The sequence below is a fragment of the Pholcus phalangioides genome, unplaced genomic scaffold, assembly GCF_987345545.1.
Source record: "Pholcus phalangioides strain wild (caught in Gottingen) unplaced genomic scaffold, Ppha-v1.0 ptg000001l_1, whole genome shotgun sequence".
NCBI classification, from domain to species: Eukaryota; Metazoa; Arthropoda; class Arachnida; order Araneae; family Pholcidae; genus Pholcus; species Pholcus phalangioides.
In genome coordinates this window covers 3,157,626-3,179,206 of record NW_028301594.1, presented here as the reverse complement: position 1 = coordinate 3,179,206, position 21,581 = coordinate 3,157,626, and the positions used below count along the sequence as shown (strand labels likewise).

The 21,581-nt window shown below is 37.6% G+C and overlaps 1 protein-coding gene across 4 annotated transcripts in view; it reads right to left on the bottom strand.

Moving 5' to 3' along the window:
• The window catches only part of LOC149089689 (mitochondrial sodium/calcium exchanger protein-like), a 73,202-nt gene that overhangs the window by 18,257 nt on the left and 33,364 nt on the right, over nt 1–21,581 (bottom strand). For 2 of the 4 annotated variants that reach the window (XM_089237613.1, XM_089237529.1), the window contains exons 6-10: nt 20,283–20,450; nt 19,508–19,600; nt 18,208–18,300; nt 12,457–12,582; nt 2,843–2,932 (exon numbers count right to left, since the gene is read on the bottom strand). In XM_089237613.1, the coding sequence (XP_089093739.1) occupies nt 2,843–2,932; nt 12,457–12,582; nt 18,208–18,300; nt 19,508–19,600; nt 20,283–20,450 (570 nt within the window). The remainder of the gene's footprint in view (nt 1–2,842; nt 2,933–12,456; nt 12,583–18,207; nt 18,301–19,507; nt 19,601–20,282; nt 20,451–21,581) is intronic. The other 2 variants (XM_089237783.1, XM_089237698.1) reach the window with 1 other exon arrangement.

The window sequence follows — 21,581 nt, the reverse complement described above, 5'->3', positions numbered from 1 at the left end:
TTTTTAACATGCTTGAATGGAGCAAATCGAGGAAGATCATTTCTTAATGACCAGGGTCGCAACTAGTGGGGGGGGGGCGGGGAAGTAGGAAGGTCTGGTGCTCCTGATGCCGGATCAGGCAAATCGTAAATTTCATCCATCAACCCACAGGTTCTTAACCTATGGATCGCGACTCAAACTTGTGTCGCAAACTTGGGTCGCAGATTTCTGAGATGGGTCGTATATATATTCACTTACAGCCAGGGATTCTTAAGCTATTGCTTTCGATGCAAATTTGATCCACAGAGGGTTCCGAGATGGGTCGTAAAAAAATTCAGGAATTTTCAAACTATGGGTCACAACTCAAAGTTGTTTTACAGGAGCTTCCAAGAGATGGGCCCTAAAAGTCCACTTACAGCCGGAGATTCTTGAGCTATTGGTCCTGACTCAAGCTTGATTCGCAGAGGTTTCCGACCCGTGTCCGCACTTATTCCGTTACTGGTCTCATTAATTTACAAAAACAAAGTCTCCACGGGTTGCGGCTGAAAAAATTAACAACCCTCCTTCTTTATACAAATACAACGCCACAACAGGTAAAATGCCCAACGAGGTGGCTGAGAACCTCTCCTTTAACATTACAAGGGCGCGCACTAAAATGCGTGCTTGAGCTAACTGACCAAGCATTTAGTTGCGGCCTGTTAATGACTACTTACGGCACTCGAAATGTAATGAATAGCGAGTAAAAGCATGCACTGGAGGAAAAATTTGGCAACATTGAACAAACTGCTGCAGTGCGTTCGTTGCACACTTTCTTATCAATAAATCCGTTTCTTTGAATAGGTTGGTTGTTTAGCTTTAAGGTCCCATTCAGGTATTCATGAGAAATGTGCTTTCCAGGACCCTTCTTCACACACACCCCGACCACGTAATTCTTTGTTTTTCAAGTCTTTTGCTCTAAACTGTTCTTTTGTTTACCTATAATAACAGTGGAATGAAAAGGATAAATCCTCAACTTCTTCGGAAAAAAAAAACAAAATGAGAGAAATGTGGAAATTCCCGGAAAATGACACATAGGTTTTGTATTCATCCAAACAATAGTTGGCGCTAAAAAACAGGTTTTTTACATTATAATCCCTATATGGAAGATTTGTTAACTGAAAATTTGTGGCTCTAAGCGGGATAACGGGGAGCGCTACAACGGCGTTCGACTGTAGTTTCATACAGTATTCTGATCGAATAAAACAATTCTTTACTTGATTATCATTTAATTTATACTATTTCAGCGATATCCCGTGATATCGATAGTTGAATTTCAGAAATGTGTATTTTTTTTACAGAAAATCGAAGGAAATCAAGCAACTCGGGGTATTACTGTATCTGGAATTTCACGCGGATACACCCTCCCTCCCTCCCTCCCCTTCCAGCGATTCGTTCGAAACGACCATGGCAGTCAACCATAGAAAAACAAATCACCTCGGGAACACAGCGCACTTTCAAGTGAAATTCCTGGTCAACGTGATCGCCCTTGACGCATTTTACTGGCGAACCGTTGATCCGAGAGGCATACTTCCTTCCAATTAGGAAAAAGTATTCAAGAAACGTGTGGAACTCTTAGATACATACGTTATTTATTCTGCAAGATGTTGTATAGTTATTAAAACATGAAAAATTAACTTTTTATACCGACTCGCTGTGCTTAAAACCCAATTAGAAAGCTGTTGTGTTGTCCTGTCTCTCCCCTGAAGCGAAAAAAAAAATCCACGTAAGTGCGATATTCTCTGAAATATTTGAATTCAAAAATCTGAGAAAAGTTGGGAATAAACAGCATAAATGAGCTAAAAGTAGCGTTGTCCGTTAGTTTATGCTGTTTCCCTCCAATTTTTCTTTGTATTCAAATATTGATATATTTTGAATTCAAAATTCGAACGAAGGAAAGGGTCCAAAGGTGACGTCTTCGAAAAGTTTTGGAAAAAATTACCACTGATTCTACTCAATTGAATGTTCACGAAAATATGAAAACAAATCCAGCGGAATAATAGGAGTCACTCATACAAAATATTTTAAATATTAATATTTTGAACGCCAATAGAGGCCAAAATTGAACTTAAAAATCCCGCAACCCTAGAGTCTCGTAGAGTGACGTCTTTCAAATAGCACGATTGTACAGCACACTTAGAGCAACAGAAAAGAAGAGCTAAGTGTGTGTAAAACTCAAAAACGTTTTTATAGATATCGCCAAGAGAAGAACGAGAGGCGATAAATAGCCAACTGTTGTCATTTTTAATAATTTGTTTGCGTGTTTTATAATTACATTCCGCAGTTAATTCTTTGTTTTTACTAGTTTCTGGGTGAGATGAATGTACTTGCATTTTTTCATAATATTTTGGGAACGACACCTTGGGACCTTGTTCCTGTTAGAGGCGTGGAATGTTTTTAAATTTATTTATTTTTTATTTATTTGTTTATTTTATTTTATTTCATTTTTTTTTTGCCTCAGGAGAAACAGGACAACAACTTTCTAATTGAATTTTGTAGACAGAGCGTCCGTATAAAAAGGTAAATTTTTATTTTATTTTATTAACTACACAACCCCTTGCAACTTGAACGGCGTATCTGAGTTATACACGTTATTTAGTTGGTTTTTCTAATTGGAAGTTAGCCTCTAGGATTATCGGTTCACCAATAAAATGCTGCAAGGAGAATTATGTAATCACGCTGTAGATATGTTTCATTTTATTTAATGCTCTCTATCTACCCTCAATTTGTTCGCGTGCAGCTTTAAAATCATTCCGAATATATATGGTGCTGTCATTTTTTGTGTTTTTTGTTCGTTTCAACTACATGTGTGAGCAAGCTTACGTACTTGATAAAGCTGCCGTTTTTCGATCTCCTTCGAGCACCATGAAACTGTTCCGTTTCCTAACCACTTTCGCATCATCCTCCGGCAGTGAAACTGCAAAGCATAAGGTTAACAGCATTTCCGTTAAAAAAAAATTCCCTTTTCGGGTAAAATTCTCATATATATATATATATAAATATCCCGGATCAGAACATTAATCATATTTTTTTAATAAATATTAATTACCAAAAATGGAAATCCGTTATCCGGAAAAGCACGCAGGATCAACGGGAAAAAGAGGAATTTTAATGCATTCGGAAAAGGAAAAAAATAAATAGAACGCTGCTGTTCTCAAAAGCCGGATAGCAAAAGGAGAAATGGAAGTTATGCTGCTATTCCATTAATAAAAGCAATTTATTACGGTAATGAGACTAGTTTCTGATATTATACGCAAATAATTAATGGCATAATGGCATTAATATACATATACATGAAATTCAAAATTTTCCCAATACGCTTTTGTTATGTGCAAGAACATACATACTTATTGTACAGAGTGCAACGCAATCGACTGACGGTTTTTAAAATGGGATATTTTAGAAAACGTGGACAGATAAAATAATTTTTGCGAAATATAAATGGGTGAAGTCAGGACTTTCAGCTGCATCATTCATGTTGCAAGGGGTTGTATAGTTATTAAAATAAAAAAAATTAAATTTTTATATCGACACCCTGTGCTCAAAAACCAAATTAGAAAGTCGTTGGTCTGTCTCACCTAATGCCAACAAAAGAAAAAAAATCTGCTTGAGAATCTCACGCTGTAGAAGTAAAACTTCTGGGTTTGGCATGATTAGATTCACCTGAATTGAATATAATTTCAAGTATTTAGAATTGGGTTTAGCGATTTCAAATTTAATTAAATGTAATTAAATGCCATAATAATCCCATAGTAAATCCCATGTATGGCAGATTTGTTCACGAAAAATTTTTGGCGATAATCATGGTCGGCTGTAAATCAGAAGGTGGGGCTTTTTTATCAAGCCTGAAGAATAAGAAAAAAAAAGTGAAACGCTCTGGATACACAGCGTAATGACAGCGCAGCCAATTAGGAGCTTGTGGGGAATTATGAGGCGTCGGTGGTATTGTCAGACGGTTGCGTGTAGTTTCGATTCAAGACATACATGCATTTTACCCTACACGAAAGGACGGACTTTATTTACACAATATACCATGTGCAGGTCGAGAAACGAATGAGTGATAACTCGAATAATCACACGATGGCGCTTCGAGCGCGTATATCAACCGTCGCTCTGGTGAAGTAGCTTTCTTTTCCCACACGTATCGGCGGCGATGCTACAAGCTACTTCACCAAACACCAACTCTAGCCATATCGCTATATTGCAATTTACTGGCTTTGTTTACTGGCGTTTCAATCTAGGGCTTTTGGATGGGCTCACCATCCCGCAAATTCGATTCAAGATGAAATCTCCTTCCTTGACCGAAAAGGAGGAACCACCAACATCTCAAAGTACGAACATCTTCACAGACGGGGTCCAAAACCGTTGACGGTATCGCCGCTGCTTTCTTGGTGGTTAGAGACAAGACAATACTATTTCAATGGTCTAGAATGATGTCAATTTTCAATAGCGTGTTCAAGGCCGAGCTCCTGGCGCTCTGGGAGGCCACTAAATATGCCGCCAGGACAAGAGAAGTGAAAAACATCTATACGGACTCTCTTTCTTCGCTATATGCTATTCTGAACCCCCAGTCATCCCACTCCATGGCCAGGGATATTCGTATGCTTTGCGCTGAACATTCTCACATATCCCTATCATGGGTCAAGGCACATGCACAGAACTGGGGAAATGAGGCAGCTGATCGACTGGCCAAAGAATCAACAAAGAGTGAAGAGATCGGTGTTTCACCGGCCAAAAAGTCGTTGAAGGAGAAGCTATTTAATAGATGGCAACATTACTGGGACTCCACAGTTCGTTCTGGGAGGAAAGTTCACGAAATCGTCCCAGCGGTGGCCTTCCAGAGGCTTGGATGGACTAGGGCAGTGGTTCTCAACGGTGCTCCGCGGAGCTCTTGGGACTCCGTATGCACTTCCCAGGGGCTCCGCGGCCACTCGAGGAAAATAAAATAAATTAGCAAATTTGATAAATAACAGAGGCTTACAGTAAGGGTTCCACCATAAAAATTATTCACAAAAAGGGCTCCGCGAGTCAAAAAAGGTTGAGAAGCACTGGACTACTACTTCACCGCACACCAACTCCGGTCATATATCGCCATACAGCAATTTCCAACCAGTGGAGTTGGGTGGGAAATGAAGGCTCCATCCATCGACCACCGATGGATGGAGCCTTCCACTGGACTAGGGAAATGGTTTACTTCTTCACAGAGCACGGGCCATTTCCCTCGTACCTTCACCGATTTGGTAATCATGACCAGAGTACCTGTAAGTGCGGAGGTGAAGGAAATGGGACACATTACGCCATGGTGTGCAAATTTACCAAAACATTTCACTGTGGGAAATCTCTGAGGCAAACAAAACTCTATGGAGACAACGTCTTCTTCAGAAGTCCTGCTGTCAGCAAATTGCCAAACTAGTCATATTTGTTGCATCTATGATCACCATGTATCATTCGCAATTCTTTTGTATCTTTTCATAATTGCATTGTTGTCTATATGCTCATATGTGTATAAATATATAGCTTGTATAACTAGTTTTGGTGGGCACTACTCGTGGCCTGAAGGCGATGTAGGTCTGTGCACCTGCCCTGTTCCCCCATATCTTTATATTGATACATCATTTCATGTACAACACCTGGGGAAGTGTGTGTGCGGGGGTGGGGGTGAAGTTGCGGGATAAGTCCTGCTGCTGGTTGGCTTGTGGTTGTGCTGTGTAGCCTGGTATGGGTGGTTTGCTAGTCTTGGATATCGTTGGATTTTTCTACCGTGGCCCACGTCTCCTGAAACGGACCACCTTATAGCCTAAGGGGGACAGAACGGGGGTCACGGTTGGTCTGGTGGTTGGGCACCCTCCAATTAGGGGAGCTTGCTGTGACGTCATAAAACTTGCATTCGCGTGCGAAATATACTCTCATGTGGCCGGAGGGCGTAATTATATACAATACCTACTTTTTTACTAACACAGGAAGCATTACCACGCCAGTGATTGGTTCTACAAATACAAATACAACGCCACAACAGGCAAATTGCCCAACGAGGTGGCTGACTTAAGAACATCATGGATCCCCGAGCCATTTTTTGGAGGCCCTACCTACAACTACTACACCCCCCCCCCCCAAATCGAACACACAACCTTCGATACGTGTGTCTCGTACTATAAACATTACTTTAACGGTGGATGTCGGGTTCAAGGACAATTGAATGTATCTATTGTTAAACGTCGCCAGCAAAAATTTCACCATGAGTGACGTAATGGTTCATCACTCATTTCGGCTAATCACGATACGCTAAATTTCTACAATGTAGGTAGAAATGTAGGGATTGTTTATAAGCGGCCGGGGGTGTGGCATCACGGGGGGAATAGAGAAAGTTTTCTGTAAACTATCTTTTGTCGGACACAAACCGCGTCGAAACATCATCCTACCTCCCCTCCACTTTCTATTCTTACACGACCGATTGACATCATCCACCACCATCACCACAATCAGTTATCCTACGGAACATATTTTGAGGGAAAAGAAAGCGTTACACTTTTTACGATGGTTTCCTTTCCCTCGCAAACTTTCACTCTTATGTCCCCACAGAAGTTTCACTTCAAAAAACTTCCACGTTTCTAAGTGCAATTTTCGCTGAAATATTTAAATGCAAGAATCGGTGGAAATTTGGGAAAAACAACAAAAACTAACGGGCAATACATGTTTCTTAGATTTTCGAGCAAATATTGCATTTAGAAACGTGGAAATTTTTTGTTAGCATCAGGAGAGACAGGGCAACGACTTTCCAATTGCCTTTTAGGGCACAGGGTGTCAATATAATTTTTATTTGTTTTATTTTAATGACTGTACAATCCCCTGCAACATGAATGACGTAGCTGAAAAATTCTCGACTTTGCACATATATATTCCGCAATAATGACTTTAATATCCGTCACCGTTTTCTTTCTCTCCCATTTTGAAAATCGTCAGTCGATTGTGGGACACTGTGTACATACGTGCACACAGAAATGATATCCGCATTATAAATTCAACATATTCAGTCGCAGAAATGAAATTGAATGTTTCTAAATTTTTATGGTTGAATTTCAAATGCAGTCCACGCCGCTTAATGTGGTCACATCAGGATTCGGGGGTTTATAAAAGTAGCTGAATTATAACTATATCCGAAGAAAATCCCGTTTGCGAGTACGATGACTATATATCCCATTTAATCGCAGAAGTAGCATTCTTCTGCGGAATTTTGAACGAATCGGCGCATACCGTAATGTGTGTTACACGTGTATGTGTAAGGCCACGACTAGAAATTAAAACTGACTCTGTCACCCGGGGCCACCTTCCTGCCCTTCCCTGGTTGCGACCCTGTGTATGTGTTTCCCTTACCGTATTCATGTGGTCAGAGTAGCGCTCGTTTCGCGTCGGGCATGGCTTTACCGCTCGCCATCCAGACAAGCTATTGTGTGAAATTCCAAGAATTACCGCTCGACGTTTGCTACAGTACTTTCATTAACGTGCATCCTCTGTTGCATTAAACCTCTGTAAGAACTGTTTGTTATAAACCGGATTTTTATTAAAACGGACAACCTATAGCCCCTACTACTCTGTTATAATGAGGTTCTGGTGTAATGAAAAAACGAAATACAGTTGGCGCTCGATAAAACCACCCCCCCCCCTTCATTTCCTTGAAAACGGACGTTATATTGGGATGGTCGTTATACCGAAAGGGAAACATATATGATAGTGGTTTTATAAAAAAATGTTTTGGACTTATCTTATCGGTCGTTGTAATGGAATGGTCGCTATAACGTAGGATCATTATAACGAGTGTCGACTGTATTTACTTATCAGTATGGTGTGCACAGCAATGGGATTCGAAATCGGTGTCCGTGGACCCCTTAGGGGTCATTGGAGAGATTTCAAGAGGTCCGTGATCTTGAATGAGAAAAAAAATTACTCGTTGTTTGTACATTGCTATATTTTGTAAAGGGGTGATCCTTGGCCTTTTCTTTATTGACACAGAAGGTCCGTGGAGCAATCAAAGGCAAAATCCCTCATATACAGCATCTATAATTAACGTAACTTTGCGTTGAAACAAGTAATATTATTTTTTTTTTCTTTGTGTAAGAAATTTTATCATAGAAAATTACGTTAATTATAAAAAGTTAAGTCCATGACACAATTCAAAAATTATTAAAGAATCAACTGATTGACGTAAAAATGTGTGGATTTATCAAAAGTACTCATCATAAAGTAGTTTTTCTTTGATTTTTTTTTTCGATAAACAAAAGACTGGTTCAAAATTTCACTCATAGATGACGCTATACTACAAAAAATTCGGCATACATAAAATGCCACACAATAATTAATGTTCATTGCGATTTGAGCAACATAAATTTTGTCATTGTAACAAAAGAAGTTTATTTGGACATGATTCAGACATATATTTGCCATTCCCAAAAATTTCCTATTTGCATCCAAACATTTGGCAGTAAGACAGACTCCACATTCGGGGAAAAATCGCGCGGGAATTCCCTGAGCGATAGATAGGGGAAAGGACCGATGTTATGACCACCTCGGTCTCGATATTTTATCCCCATTGATTCCTTCTTTTAGGAAAGATACATCAACGAGGAAATTTACGGCTCGCGTGTGTGTGTGTGAGACCAAAATCGAGGATCTGAAGACTAAAATCACGGGCCTGATCGAGGCAGTTTCCCAATCGATGTTAGTAGATACGTGGGTTGAAATTGATTGCCATTCAGACGTAGCCTGAGCTACACGGTGTGCTCATATAAGCCCCGTTTACATGTGCAAATATTGCGGTAGCAATGGGAGTTCCAGCACTCGCTTGACGACTTTTTTCCTTCGTAAGGAAAGAAATCGAGAGCATTTCATTGGTGAAAATGCTTTTCAAACCCGCTTTTTCTATTTCCCACGTGAACGGGGCTATTGAGATGCAGTAATTTTGTGAAACAGAAAAACAAATCGTAATAACCATTAATTATGCATTGCTTGAGTCGCATTTTATACAGAGTGATTCTAAATTCGTAGGGCAAACTTTAGAAATATCTTCTACTGCCTTTACTATTGCGACTCGACGGCACATTCTATGACCAAAATTAATGTTTATTTAGGAGTCTTACACCACTTCTTAAAGCTATTGTAATTAGTTGTGATATACGTATAAGACTTTTAAGCACGCATTTTTGGTCGCATAATGTGCGGTTGAATCGCAATAGCAAAGGCGGTAAGAGGGTGTTTTTAAAGAGTGCGCACAACAGCACTTCACTAAAAGTAAATATCATATTTTGCTGACAGATTTGCTGCAATAAGTGCAATCAACCATTCGAGGGTGCAGGGTATTGTAATGTGGTAGGCCTTCTCGTGGTGCATCCTGGGTAGCGCGAATTCTACCACAAGTGATCGTTTGATCATTGCGTGACGGTCCTTCCATTAATAAAAACCTCCAATCTAATCCGAAGGTGCATATCCACCCTCGAATGGTTAATAGCACATATCGCAGCAAATCCGAAGGAAAAGTATGATTATTGTTAATATTATAGTTTATGTATGATAAGTGTTTTTACAGCGCCACCTATGAGTAAATCTTGAACTTCTCTTTACTGATTAAAAAAACTCTATACGCCATGACAAGTATTTTATTGGAAACTACACTCTTTTTATTGTAAATTACTGATTTTTTTTAATATTTAAAATATGTCATTGACTTTTCATTCACCCCACATTATACTGAGACCAAAAACATATTAGTTCTGGAGTTCGCCGCTAGATGTCACGTCAGAATTTCATCCATAACTTGACACTGTATTACACAGTCTTATTCTGCAGTGAGGGAAAGAGATATCACAAATCTTGAACTAACGGGTACAAGTGTTAAGCTCAAGCCACTGTAATGCGCACGTCATGTTATCTTTCAGATCTGACAGAAATGTTTCATCGTGACGGCAGACTGGAACATTAAGGATGTTCCAGAGCTTATAATATCACGTGGGATCAAGACCCAAACAACACAGAATCCAAGGGAGCAGCTGCTGATGACTCGTCTGAAAAATGACTTTTTGAGCACCCTTTTAACGCAATCAGTTATGAGTGGAGGACCACCATTCTGCCGAAACTCGATTCTTCCACGGCACCAGTAAAATTAAAACATGAATTCTGATGTGTTTTCTAATGAAGGTTCGAGCACTTAGTCGAGTTCATGATCAATCCCATTGCGGTCACACCCCCCTCCCCCCAACAACAACTCTCTTGCGCTTTCCCGAGATAGAGAGTTTGTTCTTTTCCAGAGATGCTGAACCCACATGGCCCGCGGACCATATGTGGCCCTCTGAGTCAACTGATGCCACCCGCAACAAATAACCAAACCACTCGAGTACAACTACCCCGTAGCTCATTTCTCAATCACTCCAATAGCTCGCTGCTTATTTCCAGATCATTTAAACATATTCAGATCACTTAAACGACCTCAGCCACACATCCAGATCACTTGAATGATCCTCCAGCTCACTCTTGGTATATCTGCAGATTACTTTGGCGGCGGACTACACATTTCCTGATCACTCGAGTAACCTGCTGCATACTTACAGATCGCTTCAGCCACCCCGCGGCATTTTTATAGATCACTTAGTGGCTCTTGGTGTATTTCCAGGTCATTTAGGTGTCTCGAAGTGCGTTTCCAGATCGCTCAAGCGGCACACTTTCATATCACCCATGGAGTAACTCGCGGCACATCCCCCCCCCCCGTATAACCTCGGGTTACACGGGGTTCATTCCCATATCGAGGGACCCGAGGTTCATTCCCATATAACTCAAGTGACCTGCGACACATGTTTCCAAACCAATGAAAACGTTGAGCGCTCCTACACAGGGACGTGAAATTTCTTGGGTTTGAAGGGGAGGAGGGTCTAGAGAAGACTCGCCCTCTTTTATTGACACACGGGGCTTCGGTTATGAAGACAGACTTGATCTTTCTAACATTTTTGCATTGAAAAAACGCAAATGTCTCGGGGATATAATTGAAGTGTTTAAAATTTTCAACAGTATAGACAAGATGGACCATGATTTATTAATACACCGTCAATCGATTAAGAATGCTTCGGCAGGGAGGGGGGGGGGGGGTTATCAGTATCGATTGGTAAGGGGCAACCCTAACAGGGTTGTGAATAAATGGAATAGCTTACCCCCGGGTGTCGTGAAGTTTACCACGACTGACAAATTTTGGAAAAATACAATATCCCATTGTGTTTAATTTTAATGGTCCAGCGATTTCACAAAAATTGAGAAATGCCGCCATAAACGAAAGTGCTGTTGTGCCGATCCATTTATATTCGAGGGCTTTCTGTGAATTACTATTGCTTAACCATAAATATGCACCTCGCAAACATTACTTCGGGGAATTTCTAACAAATCGGTAGATACAGGAACGTGTTGTTGAACGCAAGCGTGGCCTTTACCTTATTTATATGACATGATGTCGCTCTCCACTTGTTAAAGCAAGATATACAGAAAAATGGATGTTGTGAAGATATTTATTATTTGAGATGTTGATTTTTTAAAGGAAGGAAAAACTCATCTCTGCCTCTACCGGGACTCGAACCCGGGTCCTTCGATTGCTCTCACGTGCTAGCGAAGGAAATTCTCCTCTGTAGTTTAGTGGTGAGAGCGCTCGTCCGGCAGTCGAGGGGCCCGGGTTCAAGTCCCGGCAGAGATGAGTTTTTTCCTTCCTTAAAGAGAGAGAGAGAGAGAGAGAATCAACATCTCAAATATAATAAATATCTTCACACAACATCCAGTTTTCTGTATATCTTGCTTTAACCTTATTTATTTTGTCAGAATCATGCTTGTATCGTGTGCTGCCATCTAAATTTTGCTGAAAATGTCTAAATTTTCATGTTATGTAAGTATCGTGTTGAAAGTCTGTCTGCTTTCTACGGAGAGAGGCTTTAAGTTCTGAAAAGTTCTTCAAATATTCAAGAAATTCACGCTGCTTTAGCTGGCAGCGTTGTCAAAATCAACGCTGTCTTTAACTAGAGATCTCTTTCAAGGGCAAGATGGTGCTGACAGAACACATCCCCCAATCTTTCTCGGAATATTACAGTAGTATTTCGAAATCAGAATTTATTTCTGGAAGAGAACTTATTCATTGAATTTAATGCTACAAAAAAAAATTCCATTCTTGCAGAAAACTTCGTTGTATCCGATATTCATAAACATTGCGATTCGTTTTAAGCGATATTTTTAATATTATTTCGGTTATGCAAGTTCAGAGGGACGAAAATAAATTGTTATAACCGGAACTTCGTGACATCCGATTTCTTTATAACGCGGGCTCGACTGTAGTGGGTTTTTTTTTTTTTTTACTGTTTGGATTGATTTTTTTAATGAAATTACAGTATGTTTTATAGTTTAGAGAGGGAGTTATTGAATTGTTACCTGGAGGTGGGAGATCATCTTCTTCTGGTAGAGGAGGCAGTGAAATAGCAAATACATCATTGTCATAACAGTAATGGACTCTGGAACTCCTTCGTCGATCCTCGTCCCATCGGTACTTGAAGAATGCTTGAAATAGGAAAAATATAAATTACAAATCAATTTCGAACATTATGGATTCTCAAAATTAGGACTAATAATTTCCATTCCTGACAAAAATGAAAACCAACAATGACTCAAAATAAGAAAAAAAAAGAGCATCAAACAGCTTTTTCGAGGCTAATATATAGCATCTTTTTGAGTGGAAAAAAGTCTGTTATATAGAGCAGACTGCTCGCTTGAACAAAACACGTGTTTGATAACAAATCCACCATGTATTGTGTCAAATCAACCTATCAACCACGTGTTGTGTTTAATCGAGCAGTCTGCGCTACATAACAGCCTTTCTACCACTAGAGAAAGGGCTGTATTAGCTCCGTAACAGCTGTTTGATACCCTTTTTTTTCGTACTTTGAGTTATAATCGTTGGTTTTCGCTTTGTTCTCAAAAGGTATTTATTTTATAATTGTCATTCACGTGTTGGATTTAAGGTATCCGACTACATATCATAGCATTTTCAATAAAATGGTACTGAAAAGAACTTCAATGACTTTTTCCATAGAAAGTATCTCAAAATGGTGAAAACAAGAACAAAAATTTCAGCTACCTGTTCTATAAAAAAGTCCCTTTTCTGTCAAGTTTTGAGCAAAATTCATGAAAAATATTCAAAACATGATTGCAAAAAATTCTATGAATGAAATGTTTCGTTGTTTTCCCAGTACATTCAATTAGTAAAGATGCAAGTTATGGACCAAAATTCAAAGAATTGTTCTGTATGCATATAAGATACATCCAAATCGTTTTTATGTACGTGTGAATTTTTTGAAATTCCATTTGACATATCGTGCATATATAGAGCACTACAATTAGACAAATACCTGTCATAGATTTTGGGTCACAATCTTAACAATATAGGGCAAAATCTCATTAAAATTTTTATTATGTAAATAACTTTATTAATTAAAAGTATTTAATTTTTCTGATACAATCAACAAATTTTTCATAAATCATGTTTCAAACTCAAGTAAAATGTCACAAAAATAGTATTCTTCGTAAAACGTGTTCGAAGTATTTATTCACAGATTATTTGATGTTGAAATGCAACACTAACAGGGCGTTACTTCGGTTCTAAGCATCATATAAACAAAACAAGGCCTGAAAAGAGAACGCAGACTTTCACGGCCGGAGTTTTTAATAAAGTCCATACCTTTCGGGCTGTTACACCGTGTTCCAGGCTTCGTTGAAGCAGACGTTTCGTGTGGATATCTTCAGTGCAGTTTCCGATAAGTACAAGTGAGGAGACGAAACGACCTCCTTGGATGACCGCTATCCACTGACGCTTTTGCTGGAGACGCGTCAGTCATTCTGCCTCTGCACTTGAGCAAGATATAGCACCCGATACCCGACAATCCGAAATACCACGATCAGTACGGTTAGGAAATCTACTCTCTCGAATTCCGACCCCTCTACCCCCATTCAAATATGAAGACTCGGATCCCCACCCACCCAAACAGAAGCCGATGGCACGTGGCGTCCCATCAACAACGGCACGTCGCTTGCTGAACGTCGCAATGACGAGGTTGGTCCTTCCGCGTCTCCATCGGGAGCTTTAGTGGATAGTAAGGAGGTCGTGAATCGGACGTCATCCTACAAGGAGGTCGTGTCGTTACGTCTCCCTGCTTATCGAAAACTGCACTGAAGACTCCAACCGCAGTAGTAGACGAAACGTCTGCTTCAAAGAAGCCTGGAACATACTTGGCCTGACATAACAGCCAGAAAGGTAGGATCCTCATTATATAAAACAAGTCCTGTTTTGGAATCACAATTAATGGGGTTTTCATGAGAAATAATAAAAAAAAAATCTATATTTTCTTCCAAATTGACGTTTTAAACGTAGTAGCATATTAAAATCATATTATGTTTGTGAATGCCCATTGTAAGCGATTATTTACGGTCCGAAATGTTGCTCAAAAATCGTAAGAATCTCAATTATAAGGACATTTTGAAGGATAATAATAAATATTTTAGAAGGTAATTTTCGTGGGAATGTTATCTGTTGCTATATAAAAGCTTTCCCGGTCAAAAATAAGTAAAAATGCACGATAAACAGCAATTAATCCCATCAAAGTCAACTCACGTGTGTTTCGGTGAGATAAGTGCATGTTTTTAGCGTCCTCCATCTGTAAACATTATTTTTGCATGTTTAATGAAGGAGAAATTTTAGCAGTGTTTATGCATTTTTGCCGCACACAAATAACACTCCATTATCATTATTTTCCGTAAAATTATTTGGTTTCTTTTTTTCCTCCTCAGACTTGAGACGTGCATCGTCGGGAAAATATTTATTTTATTTTTTAACCGATCATGTTTATCATGCTGTGACGGTATACGGTTTTCCTTGGATGATTGATTGGTTTTTGATTGAATTTCATGATATGGATGATTAATTTTCGGAAACAACGAGGAGTTTCTACACACAAATGCCTGTAAGACGTTCTTGCTTTTAAGAAATGGTGACGGAAAAACATTTATATTTTCTAATGGAATCTGACGTTTCCCCCCGGGGACGTTTCGTCCACGGAAATTTCGCACCTGACACTTCACATGCCCTGACTGTATGGGTGAGTGACCAATTGATGAGGTGAGTGACCATATAAGTGACTGAGTGACCGTATGAATGGCCCAGCGAGTGTTCGTTTGAATGTATGAGTGAATGATGACCGTATGAATGACTGGATAAATGATCAAATGAGTGACCATATGATTGGCTGAGTGAGTGATCATAAGAGGATGCAAGTTTGACTAACTGTATGGTTGAGCGAATGGCCATGTGAATGACCAAGTGAGTAATATAACTCACATAATATTTATACAAGGAGCGAAATGTCGGGCGTGAAATATACGGGCGGAATCTCCAACTTACTTAGTCACTCACTTGGTCACTCATACAGTCACTCACTTGATCAGTCATACAGCCACTTACTTGGTCACTCATACAGTAACTCACTTTGTCACTCATACGGTCACGTGCTTGGTCACTCATACAGTCAGGGCAGCGAAATGTCAAGGTGAAATGTTCAAATCCTTTGATAGCTCATACGGTCACTCACTAGGTCATTCATACAGTCACTCATACAGAGTAACTCATACAAATGTCGCGGAGACGAAACGTGCTAGGGGCGAAATCTCGGGGGCAAAGTTTCCGTAAACCATTTCAATGCAGTCACTAGTAATTAAATTAAAATAGTGAACTGCAATTTGTCTCTCGTGTTTCAATTCAACTGCTCTTTCTAATATAGTTTTCTTCTTTTCTCTTTTTTCCCCTTTATAATTTTTATTTCTTTCAACTTTTTTTCCCCCTACTTTCATTTTCTATTCTAGTTTTTTCGCCATTTTTTCCTTTTTTTTTTCTTCTGAAAATATTTTTTCATCAATTCTAAATTTTTATTGGTTCTGGAATTTTTCATTCTGCTTTAAGCCCCCTCCCCACTTTTTTTCATAACTTTGTTTTGTTTTTATCAATTCAATTTTTTTTTTCAAATTTTCGTGCCACATTGCTTGTTTTTCTGTCCTTATTCAAAACGTTTAGCATTCGTTTTTTAATTATTCAATGGGTTTTTTTCCACTTTTTCAATATTTATTATTTGATCCTGTTATACTTTCTAGTGTTTATGTTTTTTTTAGTGTTTTTATATTAATTTTTTTTTCTTTTTTTGTTGATTTTCTTTAAAATTTATTTATTCTTCTGTTTTTTTTATTTTTAAAAAATATATTTATTTTTAACATTTTTTAGCATTTTTTAAACAATATTATTTTTTTTAATTATTCGTTATTTTTATTTGTTCGATTATGACAATTTTTTTTTTTCTATATTTCGTTTTTTTCCCGAATTTTTATTACTTCATCTTTTACTCATATATTGAGGCTTTTTTTTTTTTCTGGCTATCGCTTTCTACATTTTTTTTCACAATTTCTCTTCTTTCCCTTTTCCTCTCAAATTTTATTACTCCTATAAAATTATTTGCCACAATTTTTTTCTTTATTTCCATTTTTTTATGTCAATACTTTTTCTTATTTGGTCCTCTGAACTTTTATTAGTTCTCTGTAGTCTAGTGGTCTAGGGCATTCATTCACCCGGTATGTGGAAGGACACGTTTTCGATTCCCCGCAGGGGCAGTTGAATTTTCTCTCTTTACAAAATACATCTTCGCATCAGCCAGCGGTTAAAAACTTTTGTAATTGACGTTTTCTCCTCGTCTCTTAATTTTTTTCTTTTTTTCTCAAATTCCCTAATTTTTCTCTTCATTCTCATTATATTTTATTTCTCTTCATATATACCCGACTATTTCTTTATTTTCCTCAGCTTTCTTTTCTGAAATGATATGATACAGTTAAACCTTCGTTTAAGGGACACTCCAAATAAAAAATACCTCTATTTTTAAAGGGATGTATATCTGGTCCGTGTCCATTTGCACAGACACTAAATTTACCTCTGAGTAAGGAAAACCTTCATTGAAACGACAAAACATCTGGTTCATGGATGTCCCTTATTGGGAGGTTTGACTGCATTACTATTACCTCACCAACCCCCCTTTTTTTTTTAATCTTGACCGTTTTATTACATTTAGTCATTCTCCCCCCCCCCCCCACACTTCCATTATTTAAAAAATCGCCTGAAATTTCTCCGGCATTTACATATTTCTTTAACTCAACTCAAAAAATACTACATATTCCATAGGAGACACTGTATAAACGATGAAAAATATTTTGTTTTTCAAAATTTTCCTTACAATATATACGCAATAAACATTTATAAATATGATGGACATATACAGGGTGCCCTGTAAGTGTTAGCACGGTCTTTATCTTATCAACCGTCCGTCGTGGAGGTATAGTTTCAATTCAAAAAATACTCAAAAGGCGTTCAAAAATTGTCCTGTGCCTGTTTTGAATGTAATAATAAAAAAATTAAAAAGAACTAAATTTTTGAATGGACACACTGTTCTCTAACTTCCAATTAGAAAGGTGTTGTCCCCCTCCCCCTCTCTTTCTCGGCCAAAGAAAGAAATTGAAATTTTTTAAGTGCAATATTCGCAGAGATATTTGAGTTCAAAAATTGGAGAAAAGTTAGAAAAAGACATTTTAAACGAGTGAAAGGAACATTGTCCGTTAGTTTTTTGTTCTTTTACAACTTTTCAGCAATTTTTAAATTAAAATATCTTATCGAATATTGAGCTTAGAAATAGGGATTCATTTTTTTGGTTTTTTTTTTGGCCCTCAAGAGATACGGGTCAATAACTTTCTAATTGGAAGGTAGAGGGTAAGGGAACCGTATAAAAATTTAGATTTTTTTATTGTGTGACACACTGTATTTTCCCTCTCAAAACTGGTACAGGGTAATTTTTCAATGCCTTTTGATCATTTTTTGAAGGCCGCATCAGCAATCAGCACTTACGAGACACCTTGTATATAAATAATATATATTTATAGAAAATTTTTCAAATAGCTACCACATAATTACGACTATTAAATAAATTAATCAGAAGAGCTTCACGTGATCAAATGGGTTGTTTTAAGAACGATAATTAATTTATGTATCGAAAAGATGCAAATTTATTTCATTCAATTTTTTATTATACAAAATATAATATTCACCAGTTAATGTAACTCCATAAACTTCAGGGTCTTCAAATTCGTCTCCTTTTGATCCTTTGAAAGTTAATCCTTTTTCTTCGATTTCGCCGGCTTCTATAAATAAAATAGAAATCATTAATACCATACAAATACAAATACCATGAAACACATTTGTTGCAATTTATAATGTGATTTACAGCAGGGATATTCAACTTTTCAGACATTGCGGACCAAAAAGAAAAATTTATAGTCATACTGTAGTATTCAAATTCATACAGTGGCGTCTTTACGAGGTGGGAGGGGAGGGGGTCCAACGGGGCTCATTATTTTAAAGTTTTATTTATTCTGAGATTATTTTTCCTGTTAATTATGAAAATTTTGATCACTTCTAAAATTATTATTAATTATTATTTTACTATCATTAAATATTAACTTCTATTTATCCTGAAATATTTTTTTTATCAAATATTGATCGTATTAAATATTCTTCATTAATTACGAAAATATGTCGACCAATAATTCTGACAATATTTTTCATTAATTATGAATTTTCATGAATCATGAAATGATTTTTTTCTACCCATTCTCTGAGACTATTTCCTTCAATAATTATGAAATAATTTCCCTGCCTTTAACTCTGAAACTATTACTCTTAAAATAATTATAGACATTGTTTTTAATGATCATGAAATTATTTCTTTTAATAATTATAAAATTGTTTTTTTCAACATTTATAAAATTACTTCTTTTAATCGTTTCCAAATTATTTCTTTTAATCATAAAACTTCTTGCAGTTCCGAAACTATATCATCAATTACGAAATTGTGCCATAAATTTTGAAATTATTTCTCTTACTAGCATTGAAATGTTTCCTGAACATAATTTTTGAATTACTTCTCCCATCATTTTTTGAATAAATTTTTTTTCCTAGAGGTCTTTTTTTCCAGTATTTCCATGAATTCTATAACTCTGTAAACTTCTTTGTAGATGGGCCACTGCATAAAACTTCGAGGGTCACATGTGGCCCACACAGGAGCGTAACTAGGTTTTTTGTGGATGGGGCAAACATTATTTTGCCCGCCCCGCCACTGTGAAATTCTGCGGTTTTATAACGGTATTTTTGTTCTTTCCTGAAATTTCCTATTCCCCTTCCTAAAAATTGCCACTCAGAGAGTAGTTGTGTCGCTATCCCCTCCCCACCCCCTAGTTCCGGTCCTGGGCCAACGGGCCCTTAATTGAAGACCCCTTATTTACAGCACACACACACACACACATAATGCTTGATTATTATGAAATTGTATGGAACGTAAATATGAATTACCTTTAGCTTTTTCGCTGTATTGAATGGTTTTCTGGTGGACGTAGCGACTTGCAACGACGACGCATATGTATAGCACATATAAAGCGATGAAACCTATAATATAGTAATAATAATAATAAAGAATATTACACGTTTTTGGTAGCAAAAAATATTCAATGATATTTTATTTCCTCCTTGAATCTTTCTTCATACAAGGACACAGATTTCTTCATTCTTTAAAGTAGGTTTTTCAGTGTGGACGATAGAAATCCTTTTACTACTTCACTTTAAGTTTTCAAACTGAATAAGAAGAAAGAAATGGATTCGGACAATTGAAATGCATTCTGGGAGGTTTTTCCCCTCTTATCCACCTGATATATTCAAATACCCCTGTCCCGGAATATCTTAAAAAACACTCGGAAAATCTAGAATCTCATCCGGAAACTGCAGTTTTTCCCACTCACTCCTTTTTAAAAAAAACCGGAATATTCCGGCACTTGAAATCTCAAGGGATCAGGAAGAAGACAGTGTTTGGAATCAGATCTCTGGAGATAGCCACTACACAACCGTTCTTTTTTTACAGTTCAAAGAATAAGATTTCAGGATGTGGCCACGAGCTTAACGCGTTTTTCCCATCTCTAGTGGAGTGGCACGAGTTTATCAGCTGAATTGTGATGAGATGAAGTTCACTTCTCTGGAGTTGAAGGAGCTACTCCGAACACCCTCAGATGCACTCTGGACCTACGATCAAGTTTTGGACCGGGATGAATGTAAGAATGCAACGTGTGTCACTTACCAATGGCATGAAAGATGGTGATGGCACCGGAGAAGAACAAGTAGAAAGCCCATCCAGCTGCACTGAGATAAAACGCCACGTCCCTTAGAAAAGGTCTCTTCATCATTGTGAAGTTCTGAGTCAGGAATATGGAGCCAGCAACAACTGTTGTGACGAATATTCCACCACCTGAGGGATTGTGAGATAAAAGGCATGATTTCAAAGCATTTATTTACATCAGAAGTCACTTAAAAAGCAGAAATGTAATTTCAATGACAATTTTTAACGGAACATACTCACATCATATTGCGGTTTTTTTTATCTTTAAACAGGGGTTTGCAACAATTATTGCAACAGATATTGTGAGCCCAAAAAAATTAAGCCTGAGCTAATAAGTCAAACTGCGGCACCTAGGTTTGACATCTTAATGTATAGGTCTGATGGGGCACAGGGTTCTGAGTCAAACAGGGGCGTCCAAATATTATTCTACAATTTTACTTATATCTTGAGATTATTTTTTCATTAAATATGAATCTTTATCAATTCTGAAATCAATTCACATTTTTTTTTTCCGATCGACAAATTATTTCACTGATTAATTCAATATCTTGCCAGTCAGCAAACTAATTCCCCTATTCATTCATTTTTTGGCTATCCGCAAGTTATTTCTCTTTTCTTCAATTTTTTTCCAGTTCTCAGATTATTTCTCCCATTTGGTCCTCTAATTACATCTCCCATTTTTGCCGGTCCGCAAAGTTGCTGAACTCTTTTCACCGGTCCTCAGGTGGAAAAAAGTTTGAAGAACACTAACCTAATCCATTCGATCGGCCCTTCCCAGAGGGACCATAGAATGGATTATCCGAACGCTATACAGTCGAATCCCGTTTTAACGAATGCAATTATAGCGAAAATCTCGTTGTAACGAAAGCTTTACTAATCCTTAAATAAGCTTACATAGGACATTCACAATAAATAACAATTTATTGTGAATTCCGGTATTATGAAATGAAAAATCTGTTATAACGAATTCAGAAACAAGTTTCTGAAAATCAACCCAAGAGCACAGGACGTACCAAAAATGATCCCGTAAAATCGGTTTTAAAGCATTAACTTGTTGGGGAAGAAGAGTTGTGTTTTTTATGGCTTATGGGGGGGTTGCGGACAGACATTTTAACTAAGGATGGTCCGATTAATCGATTAAACCAGTCGGTAAATCTATCAAAATTCAATTAAAATTTTTATTAAAAGTTTGTAATTTAACTTGATTTATTGAACTAAACCGATTAAATGTCACATATATACATAAATTATGTTCTTATA